Source organism: Dasypus novemcinctus, chromosome 3 (genome assembly GCF_030445035.2).
Source record: "Dasypus novemcinctus isolate mDasNov1 chromosome 3, mDasNov1.1.hap2, whole genome shotgun sequence".
Taxonomy (NCBI): domain Eukaryota; kingdom Metazoa; phylum Chordata; class Mammalia; order Cingulata; family Dasypodidae; genus Dasypus; species Dasypus novemcinctus.
In genome coordinates, this window is record NC_080675.1 from 120,861,399 (window position 1) to 120,873,436 (window position 12,038).

The following is a 12,038-nucleotide window of genomic DNA, read 5'->3' on the forward strand; positions in this document are numbered from 1 at the left end:
GATTTTTCATTTCTATCAGAAGGAGCCACATTTTTAAAGAATTTAAAATACTGCCTTAGCTCACTGCTCCTATTCTTTTTTCAGGGTGGAAGAGGGTGGTAATCACAGCTATACCAAGAATAATAAAACCTCCTATATTCCCCCCACTATATAAGAAGTAATCAAATTAATAGGAAACATGGGCATAACTCCATAAGAAATATGAAAGTATCCTTGGAAGTGACTACTTTCTAGGTGGCAAGTTCTTATTCATTTTAGTCCTTAAATTTCATTATCCAACTCTGTTCTACACTGCATTATTTATAGTATTCATCACCTCCCCGTCTAAAGCTGCAAAATGTTCCTTCCCATGACATAGAAACCTCCAACAATTTGTAAGAATGAAATGACTTGCAAGCAGTATGACTTAATTTTATGGAAATATATTTCCAATCTAACAGTTAATGTTCTACATTTGTGATGTGGAAAAGTACTCCAAAACAATTATCACATACAGTAATAGGACAATTAATGCCCTGGTAAGTATAGAGTGGGTGAGACTCTAATTGGGACTCTCACATTTCAGATATCCTTTAGAGCTCTTTGTCAAGCTGGAATAAAGGTTTTCTCTTAATCCTTATGGATTTGACAGGCATCTAATTTCGTGTTAGTTTACTGTCTGATGTTTGAATGGGAATGCTTTTCAGATCTAAGCAGGGATAGCACCTTTCCAGCGAAAGAGCTTTCATGATGTCAAAGTAGTGAAAGACCCCACAAAGGAAAACCATCAGTGTATGAGCATACAAGAGCAAAGGAGAACCAAGAGCTTTCCGAGAGACACACGGGGCATTTTGGGGCTTCTTTGGGAAGCCTGCAGCTGAAGAATTACTGTTTAGTCATATACACCTGACTGTTTCATGACACATGTCAGAGCAAGAACCATATGTGTCCATATGACTAAAATGGAATAAGAGAGGCATATGGGGGAGAGCAGTTGTACCTACCTATTGCCCTGCTTTGTTCTAAACAGTTCTCATACACACTGCTGCACTTGGAGTTTCCAGGCTGTATGAACAAGAAATTGCAGAAATTTACAAAGATAGCACATGCTCAGAAGCTTAAAGAGAAAAGCACTAATAATACTCTCAGCAGAATATATCAGAGCAGTTCACATGTAAGTGCCTGACAGGTAAGAAAAGGACACCCAGATTTTGGATGGGCACCTTACAGTCCTGTCACAGTGCCTTGCTTTGGAGCTGGAGCGGTGGGTTTGTAAAAACTCCCATTGTAAGGCTTCTGAGAATTATTGCTTCCACCTCTGCTTGGAAGGTCACATCCCAGGATTCAATCCATGTATCACCCAGAAAGTATGATTTCCAGGATGCCTGTTTAAATACTAACCAGGTAGCAAACCTCTAACTTTGCATTGGCAGATTGGAGCCCTACTGAACTGATACCTGCCTTTCATCCTTAGGGAAAATATCTAATTTAATCATCCCTATATATAAAAAATCTCTTTGATAATGGAATGGAGATCCACTGATGCTTTTGAAAAAGAAGGCCAGTGTCTATGCTTTAGAAAGATTAATCTGGCAACAGTGTGCAGGAAGGTTAGAGGGAATGAGATTTGAGACAGAGACTGGAAACAGAAGGGGGGCGGAGACAAACTGGATGCAGACTTTTAGAATCACCTAGACAAGTGAGAATCGCAACTTAGAAAGTGGCAGTCAGAATGGAAAAAAGATAGGGTGAATTCAAAAGGTATTTTTTATGGTAGAATCATAGATTTTGAAGAGTGAGCTGGCAGGGGATATAGCATGTGAAAGAAACAAAAGAGTTTGGATTAGTGAAAGAATGGCAATGTCATTAATAAACATGAACAGATCATGAGAAATTTGGTTTGGAGTCAAGAAGAAAATGGTGAAATTGGATATAAATCAGGAATGAAATACAATGAGGCACTACAGCTGGAGAGTTAGGTAAATGCTGAATACAGAGTAGCTGGAGGAGTGTGTCCTCAGGTGGCATGTCAGAGAAGAGGTGAGGACCAAAGGTAGAGCCTTGGGGAACATTTAAGGCTGGGTTTGTGGGGGAGGGGAATGACAAAAACATAATATAAAAAGAAAAAATGCAACTTACTTTTAGATGCATAAAAAATAATATGGACTGATGGATAGAGGGATGATAGATGGCTAGATATGTGATAAAGCAAATATAGTAAGATATTAAATGTAGAACCTAGATGGTGAGAAAAGGTGTAGTCCCTATACAATTTTTTCAACTTTTCTGTATGTTTGAAAATATTCATAATAAAATGTTGGTTAAAGAAAAGCACCAACTAGAGATGCAGGATAAGAATCACAAAATATAATAGAAATAGTTTGGTGGCTAAGGGAAAAGTCCTCAAAAAAGAAGAGGCAGTCAACAGGTATCAAATGCTGTAGACAGATTCAGGGCACTGAGCTTAAGGGAAGTGTAGTGTGCTAGTGAAAGCAGAAGATACAGACAATGCTTTCTAGATATTTGCAGACTAAAGGAAGATGAGAAGGAAGTGGGACATTTTTAGTTGGGTTTGGGGAGTCCAAGTTTATTTGCAAACAAAAGGGAAAAGACCAGTAGGCAGTGAGAGAATGACGTCTGAGACAGAAGTTGATGGATAGAAAGGACATAGAAAGGCAGGAGGGGATGGGATCAGGAACACAAGAGAAAAGATTAGCTTTGGAGACAGTAGCCAAGGGAAAGAAGCAAGGAATACATGGGAAAATTTGGAGATGGAGAAGGATGACTACTTGGATGGCCCCAGTCTTCCAGGGAAGTCATGTGCTTAAGCTGGGGCTGGGGGATTAAGAGTGAAAATGATCAAGTACAAATTCCAATAAGGATTCACTCTCTGGCCCCATATTTGAGGAAGATGAGACTCTCTAAACTAGTATTTGGAAACCCTCACATTAAGAACTCAAGTGATAAGGATAGAATAGCAATGTTGGTTCCAAAATAAACATTACTTACCATATAGCACAACTTTTCACACCGTATGGGGCAGTAAGCCATTTGCTCTGGGGCTTGACCTTTCATCCGCACATCCGAAATACCACCGGCAGGTGGCTGCTTCCCTGGGATTTCATTGTAATACTCATGATCTTCTTTCTCCCCTGCATTGCCATCAAAATGCGCCTCCTCACTGTAAAAGAAAAAAGAATCCCCAACGGGCTGGGTGGGAATTCAAATGCTGTGGAGGTTGCAGAAGGATCAGAACAATGCAAATTATCCCGAGAAACTTTGCATTCATGTTTTAAGTTTATAGCCATGCTTAAGTGATGTCAAACATCTGGATGGAAGGAACCAGATGGTTGAGTTGTTTAGCTTTCCTTATACAATTAAAATGGGGTAAGCCAACACAAAGTGCCAAGTGTGATACTTTAGTCTCACCACAATGTTAAAAATATATGATCTCCCTAAATGTAAGGCATTTTGTCACAGAATCATAAAACACAAAGTTTTCCTGAATATCCCCAGCATGCTTTGACTGTCCCACTTTGGAAATGTTTTGCTCAAAGAAAATTTAGATACTGCTCTTTGGGTAGAGGGCCTGATCTAGTTTTGTTAAACTAAGATGAAAAATAAATAAATAAATAAGGGAGCTATGGCCAGCTATCTAGTAGGCACAAATCTGGAGGAGTGTATGGGATTCATAAAGAAATATTAGAACCATATGTGGCAAGTGGGTAGATTTATGTAAACATGCAATTGTTTTAAAAATTGAAATGGGGCAAAAAGACACAAATAGACTTTTCTTCCAAATTGGAATTAGTAAAAGTTTCTTATGAAACAGAATAAATCAAGTTTTTTCGGATTAAACTGACAATCCATACAGTTCTGCTGGGTTCATTACATGTCAACAAAATGATGGCACTAAGATATCCTGGGAAAAATTCAATACCAAGCTTAATCCCCCTCCTTTACCCTAGACCACCTCTTAAAAGGAGACCTTCAAACCCAGTGTTTGTTGATAAACAAAGTGACAAATAAGGAAAAAATGGGGAAACGGACTTGGCCCAGTGGTTAGGGCGTCCGTCTACCACATGGGAGGTCCGCAGTTCAAACCCCAGGTCTCCTTGACCCATGTGGAGCTGGCCCATGCGCAGTGCTGATGCACGCAAGGAGTGCCCTCGCACGCAGGGGTGTCCCCCCCATAGGGGAGCCCCACGCGCAAGGAGTGCACCCATAAGGAGAGCCGCCCAGCGCGAAAGAAAGTGCAGCCCGCCCAGGAATGGCGCCGCCCACACTTCCCGTGCCACTGATGACAACAGAAGAGGACAAAGAAACAAGACGCAGCAAATAGACACAGAGAACAGATAACTGGGGGAAGGAGGAATTAAATAAATAAATAAATCTTTAAAAAAAAAAAAAAAAGGAAAAAATGCATTCAAAAGTACCCAAAAGTTTAGTTTCTCAGGTGGGCATGAACTGCGAGCCAGAGGCCTTACTGCTCCTGTCCCACATGTGGTGGAGTCTGACAGGCCTGAAAGGGTTCAGCTTTCATGCTGGACTTTTGTACCAACCAGATTCTCGGGTCACATCATGTTCCAACCCTGCCCCCGTTTATTTGAAGCTGATCTATTTACATTGCAAAATAAAATAGCCTCACAGGAAGTTCTGTTATAGGTATTTGATTATTATTTTGCTCTTCGTTCTTGATTTTTTAAACTGACATTAAGGGATGTGGGGCTTAAATAAACCTGAGAAATTTGTAGATGTTTATTATTTTATAATGCTAATTCATTCATTTATCACTCTGTAGAACATTAGGAATTGGGGCTGATCCCATCTCACTCTTTAGTGTCTCCTTTAGTCTTGTCACAAAGCAAAAGAAAATAGCTAGACTTATCTGAACAGAAGAAAAATAGAAAATTTGACAACTTTTTAATACTGAAACAATGCTCGTGCATAAGAAAAATTACTAATTTCATTAGTCAATTTATAAACAACAAATTAATTTAGAAAGAAAATGAAATACAACAAATCAAATAATTGTAGAACTCTTGGCTGACCTTTCACAAGAGGTATTCAAAGAAGGATTTTTCAAGTACTGTTTAAACCGGAGTTCAAAAGCCTGCCCTATGGTACTTATGACATCTTGAGCCATTCCACCGTGGCATTCCAATATGTGGCAGGCTGCAAGAGGACAAGTGAGAAATAATATTATAATACATTTTTTGGTAAGAGAAATCTATATAAAATCCAAATACTTTCAGAACCTGAACTGGCTACTGAATAAAAGGGAGAAGGTTTACAAATTCTCTTCAGCTCTGAAATGATATAAAGAATACTCCATGTTTCATATGAATCAAAGAGAACAAACATCCATGATTTACATCCAAATATCTCAAAACACAAATTTTGATCAAGGCAGATATTTTGAGCCCACATTTTTATGAGTTGATAGAACATTAGTAATAATGTGACAAATGTCCAGTGCTAGCTCTACAATTCAATATAGGAGAAGCTTAAGGCAGTAATCTGATGGGAAGAAAGGGTTGGAGGGCTTGTCTTAGCAGAGTACATTATAGAGGATTGAAAAAAATTGGGGAGAGGTGAGGCTAAGGGCTTTAGAATCCCACTCCCCTAGCTGCCCCTCTACCTGGTCATTGCTACTAAAATCAGTGATAAGTATGGTAATCCACGTCTTTAAACATCTACTTAAGAATAAAAATTAAAATTTTGTGAAGGTGTCATTACCAGAAGCTATTAAAAATTCTATTAGACACTTTCTTAAAGAAGCTGTTACTAGGAAGAGGCTAGTTTTTACATACAAAATAGAAAAATAAGTTGGGAAGGGTGGCTCACAGACTATCAAAATGAAATGGGCTAGCAAATCTGCTGCTGCTATATAAGAATAGGAGCTTATGTTAAGGGCTATAAATTAATCTCCCCACCATATTTAACATCATTCTTGCCTTGGTTAGAGTACGGTGCCCTTCTTACAGCAGTATGAAAGTTTAGTTGAAATTGAAGTTTCATAAGAATGACTTAGAAAGAGTCCTAAGGATGATATAAAGATAAGGCGCTAAGTCTCATGAGGAATAAAAAAGGAATAAGATTGGTTTGCATAGCCTGTAAAATTGAGGGAAGACGAAAGACTTGAAAACAGTTTAATGTATACAATTTAATTAATAAAAATTGCTATTCTCTGAGAATGGAAGACTAAAGGGCTATGGGCTTTATTGAGCATATGGGGAATTAGACTTCTTGGGTCTTAGAATTCTGAAACTAACATTGGAACACATTACTAAAGTGATATTCGAAGAGAAGTGAGAGAATGACTTAACTGTGTTGTGACTTGAAAATATGATTTTAGCTTTGCATTGTCTTGGAAATGATTACATATTTATTTAAGGGAAAAGGCAGTTCATTCACATCTGGCAGAATTTGTAGCACCTCCAAAAGTAGGTTGTAGTAGAACTAGTAACTGTGCTTAGTAAAACCCATAACAGTGTTTCTCAGCCTTGTGTTGATAATTTTTTCAAGGAACCTCCAAGAATTTTCATTCCAGTATTAATATGACTTTTTATTTAAAGGATATATGTCTCTGAACAATTTGGGGGGGTGGTTTTTGTGTGTATATGGGTGAGAATGCATGTGTAGTGGTGTTGGTGGACAGTATTACTAAACAAACAATATTAAGTTGTTGAATCTACAAAGAAGTTATGATTGCTACTTCTTATAAGACTATCCCTCTAAAGAAGCTCCTTGGATTGTGAAACAGACCTAGAAGCTAATTCCAGTTTTGAAAACCCAATTAAGAAAGGGCATAAGTTTACTATCTTTAGTAACTGACATTTTATATTGCCCTTTTCGCAATATTAAAAGGATCTCTCTTTAGACTGACAATTTATATTGCCCCTTTTTGTTTTTCTATAGTAGCCCTACTCAGTAGCCAATACATAGAAGGTGTTTAAAAAATACCTATTAAATGAACAACGATTTTCCTGAATCACATCAATAATTCTGCTGGGAAAAATAGCCTTCAATTGTATTAAGTGAGACCCGCAGGGAGACCCCACAGTAGGCACTTATATAGCTATTGGGTGATATGAATGATTGCTTGGGTCCTCATGAAATAATTTCCTCCTTCCTAGTCAGGCCTCAGATCCTCATAACCTGCAAAGTGTCCTTGGTTGGAGACAAGTCCTCCAGCTGAACCAAGAGAAGCTGTATTGAATTATGGTTAAAAAAAAAGGTGGCTCTCAACAGACTCCAGCACCTACAATCTGATTTATTGGACTTACCACACTCAGCTAAGATGGAGGTGAAGGACAACCACCACACCATGGAGCCTAGAGTGATTACAACTGAAAATGGGAGGATTGCATCCAGCATCCAGGTGGAATCTGAGCCTCCTCTTGACATAAAGGTGCAATGGACACAACCAATCCAGTGTCCACATAGAAGAGGTGGCATTGGATTGGGAAAAGTGGACATAATGGACAAAGGGTATGGGGAAAGGCAGGAAGAGATGAGAGGTGGAGGCGTCTTCGGGACATGGAGCTGCCCTGGATGGTGCTTCAGAGGTAATCACCGGACATTGTAAATCCTCACAGGGCCTACATGATGGAATAGAGGAGAGTATGGGTCATGATGTGAACCAATGTATATGAGGTGCAGAGGTGCCCAAAGATGTACTTACCAAATCCAATGGATGTGTCATGATGATGGGAACGAGTGTTGTTGGGGGGGGGGGGGAGAGGGGGGGTGGGGGGGTGGGGTTGAATGGGACCTCACATATATATTTTTAATGTAATATTATTACAAAGTCAATAAAAAATAAAAAAATTAAAAAAAAAAAAAAAAAAAAAGGTGGCTCACTTAAATAATTTTGTTTTTAATCTCATAAATTCCTGATCCAATTAAAAATAAAATCAAGTGAGAAATAATACCAAAATGGAGGTAATTTTAAAAAATTTTTTTAGTCTTCTGCTGAAGAATCTGAGATGTCTAGGAGCAATAAAGATGGGAAATAATGATGAGAGACGCAGGGCATTCAAGCAATAAGAAGAAGAAAATGAAGAAAAGTTCAATTGAACTTCCAGTGGGAGGGATGAAAGAGGAAAGATGTTTAAAAAGGTATGGTAGGAAGAACTCTGTGAAAAGATTCAGATCCAAGTTCAAGTTCCAGAGTTGTCACAATTTGTGTTGACCTTGGTCAAGGTCCTCACCAAGAGAAAGCACTGGGTGTTCTTTGCAGTCCCTTTGTGCTTTATTCAAATCCTATCCTTCCTCTGCCACAGGAGCTTAAAGCTTTTGAGGACCAGGTCAATGCATGTGGGTACTCAGTAATGAATTAATCAATCAAACCCACCAACCTACCCATCAACCAACTTCTATCACTTCTAAAACACTTCTTAAATGTTTCACTTATTCTGACTCTTCTGATTCTGTGCACGAATACCTGCTTTGAGGTTTTATCCTGTTCCTGGATTGATGCTACCAACATAATTCTCTTTTTTGCTTTGGATAACCTTGTACTATTATATTTCTTTTTTTTTTTTTTCAGAAGAAGAAGCAGGGAAAAAACCCAACAGTGGTGCCTACCTCCATGAAAGAAGTGATATTGGACACAAAGTCTGACCCTGTACAGATGTTCTGCCCAGAGCAAGCCAGTCTCACCACCTTCAGGGAACACACATTTAATGCTGCTATTGTTCCCACTCGCAGACATGGTGGTCTTGGCTCATTTTTAGGTTGGTAATGGGCTAAGATTGTGAATCACATACAAATATGCCCATTCCCCAGTATTAGAACCATCTCCAAAAGCCCAGTTAAGGACCTAGCTTGACCAAGAATTGCCCAAACTTCACCTAATGGAAAGGGAGAAAGACAAATGTATAAAACATTCTAATTCCCAAAAAAGAGTGTGACTTTCCAGTGATATAACAACTTTGCTATGGAGGCTTGAGCTTTGATGTGCACTTTGGAATCAGATGCAAATAGGAGTTCTTTTTACTCCCCTTTATAACCAAATAAACCCATAGTCTACCCTTGGGCATCAGGTTTTGTGTTAAGTAGGATCTCAAAGAAACTTAGATTCATATTCTCCCATCTTTTTCATTTGGTTACCTAATAGTATAGCCATGGACAAGAGGCTGAGAACAATTTAAAGATAAAAATGGAGAACAGAACCCCAGGTATTGGTTCTTCTGAGGGCTACAGAGACCCACAGGTTCTATGGTCATGGCAGATGGAGTTCAGTGCCATGTCAGTCGGCCCTATTTTGGAGTTTGTGTTTCTGTGGGATGGAGCTGGACTCAGATGTGATCTTTGTTCAGAAGCCTCTCCTGTTACTTTTACTGGAACTGTAGTTGGTGCTGGGGTTTAACATACACCCAGGGGACCTGAATCTCTGGACTGACCATGTGATAGCCAGGCCCTGAGCCTCAACAGACTTCAGCTCCTACACTCTGGTTTATTGGACTTACCCCAGTCAGCTAACATGGAGGTGAAGAAGGTCAACCACCACACCAGGGAGTCAAAGGTGCCTACAACTGAAAGCAGGAGAATTGCATCCATCATCCATGTGGAAGCTAAGCCCCCTCTTGATATAAATGTGGAGTGGACACAACCATCCCAAGGTCCACAGAATGGAGGAATAGAGTATGGATTAGAATGGACTTACTGATAATCTATTCATGAACTATTGTGATTAGTAATCGAAGAAAATGTGGCATTGGTGTGGAGAAAGTGGCCATGGTGGCTGCTGGGGGTAGGGAATGGGAGGAAGAGAGGAGATGTGGAGGCGTTTTCGGGACTTGGAGTTGTCCTGGGTGATGCTGCAGGGACAGTTACCAGACATTGTATGTCCTCCCATGGACCACTGGGTGGAACGTGGGAGAGTGTGGGCTATGATGTGGACCATTGACCATGAGGTGCAGCGGTGCTCAGAGATGTATTCACCAAATGCAATGAATGTCTCATGATGATGGAGGAGATTGTTGTTATGGGGGGAGGAGTGGGGTGAGGGGGGTGAGGGGTATATGGGGATCTCATATTTTTTAAATGTAATATTAAAAAAATAAAGACAAAAAAAAGGGGAACAGTACCTTCTTACTAGTTTTATATTTGTTTTGTTTTTGTTTAAATTTTTAAATTTTTTTATTCTCTTTTTTTAAAATAGATACATGGATCACACAAAATGTTACATTAAAAAACGTAAGAGGGAAGCGGATGTGGCTCAAGTGATAGAGCTTCCGCCTACCATATGGGAGGACCTGGGTTCGATCCCTGAGGCCTCCTGGTGAAAAAGAAGAAGAGAAATTATGTCTACACGGTGAGCCAGTGCCTGTGCAAGTGCTGTGTGCTGAGCCAGCGCCCATGTGCTGAGTGCAAGTGCCCTTGTGGTGAGCCAGTGCCCACACAAGTGAGTCACACAGCAAGATGATGACATAACAAAACAGCGATGAAGGGGAGAGTTGAAGAGCAGCAGAGATAAGGAACTGAGGTGGTGCAATTGACAGAGACCTCTCCCCAGTCAGGAATCTCCAGGATTGAATCCTGGTAAATCCGAGAGGAGAGAAAAATGAGAAGAGAAGACAACCAGACAGCAAAACCCGCTGGGTGGGAGGAGGGGAAGGGGAAAAATAAATAAATAAATCTTAAAAAAAAAAAAAAAGAGGTTCCCATATACCCCACTTCCCACACCCCCACTCCTCCCACATTGACAACTTCTTTCATTAGTGTGGTACATTCATTGCATTTGATGAGTACTTTCTGGAGCATTGCTACATAGCATGGATTATAGTTTATGTTGTAGTTCACACTCTCTCCCAGTCCATTGAATGTTTTTAATATACCTGTTTGCTTTGTTACTAGAAAACTGGAAATTCAAAAGTTCGGTTTCTCAGATAAACCACCAGATGGTGCTGTGGGACCGAGGCAGGGAATCCTCCACATTTTCGGAAGAAATAATCCCAAAAGCAAGGCAGCAGTCAGTCCACAGAAAACTAACATCACTTGTGCATGTAATTTTTAACTATAGATATAAACATGAACAAACAAGTTAATTTAAATAGATTCTATCTCTCTCTCTTTAATTTTTTATAGACTCAGGATCATGACTTTCCTATATCAAGTAATCCAGGTAAACTTGGGCTTCTTCACTGCCTAGATTCAAAGAAAATATTTAAACTTTCTGGAACTGTTACATATTTGGAGTAAGCAGTAAAGAGAATACAGATTTCCTCCTTTACAGCAATTACAGGAGAAACCTTTATTAGTCACTAAGTACATCTGAAACATTTTTACTGGAACATAATGCTTTCTACAGAAGGGGTTTGTAGAAAATGAGGAGTTCACTAAATGGTCCCAGCCAAGATGGAAAAAAAAGTGGCAACTGCCCTGACTTGAACACACTAATATTAAAAGTGATAAAGCAAACGGGAGACAGTGGGAGCACTCAGGATTATTAACATGAAGGCTGATCTCAGCTGTCTGCCTCCACTTCCTGCCAGTCATGCTCTCCTCTATAGCCCTGCAGTCTGACGCCAGCTTAAGCAGTCTACTGAGGTTGTGCTTTCCAAGGTGATCAAGGGCCTGTCAATTGCGGAACTGAATGGCATGGCCCCACCTTCATTCCCCTTAACTCCTTCTCAGTATGAGACATTCAGGGATGTCTTCTCCCAGAGAAACTTGCTCTTTCTCTATCTTTGGTGATACTCATCTCCCGATTCACCCCTGTGTCTGACTGCTCCTGATTCTTTGTGGTCTCCTCTGATTTCTCCCATTTCCTGAAATCCTTGGCCCTCTTTTTTTCTGGGTCCCTGTGCTACTCTCGGTTACTCTTTGGGCTTAGAAGTTGCATGTAGCATTTTTCCAAACTTGTATCTGCAGCCTTGGCCTTATTCTCTCGCTTGCTTCCCCCACCCCCACCTCTCCCCTGTCTCTCTCTCTCTCTTTCTCAAGAGGCAGTCCCTGGGCTTTTCCTACCTGCAACTTTCTCCTGGATGATCCAAGTTATTTTATTAAGTCATTTTCTTGGCTTCATTATTTTTTGAAGAACTTTTTTC

The 12,038-nt window shown here is 39.9% G+C and overlaps 1 protein-coding gene across 2 annotated transcripts in view; it reads right to left on the bottom strand.

Annotated features, from left to right (window-relative positions):
* Window positions 1-12,038, bottom strand: part of SHC4 (SHC adaptor protein 4) — a 136,396-nt gene that overhangs the window by 33,402 nt on the left and 90,956 nt on the right. The window contains exons 7-10 of one of the 2 annotated variants that reach the window (XM_058294167.1): window positions 9,456-9,521; window positions 5,031-5,154; window positions 2,989-3,160; window positions 984-1,044 (exon numbers count right to left, since the gene is read on the bottom strand). In XM_058294167.1, the coding sequence (XP_058150150.1) occupies window positions 984-1,044; window positions 2,989-3,160; window positions 5,031-5,154; window positions 9,456-9,521 (423 nt within the window). The remainder of the gene's footprint in view (window positions 1-983; window positions 1,045-2,988; window positions 3,161-5,030; window positions 5,155-9,455; window positions 9,522-12,038) is intronic. The other variant, XM_058294168.1, reaches the window with a different exon arrangement.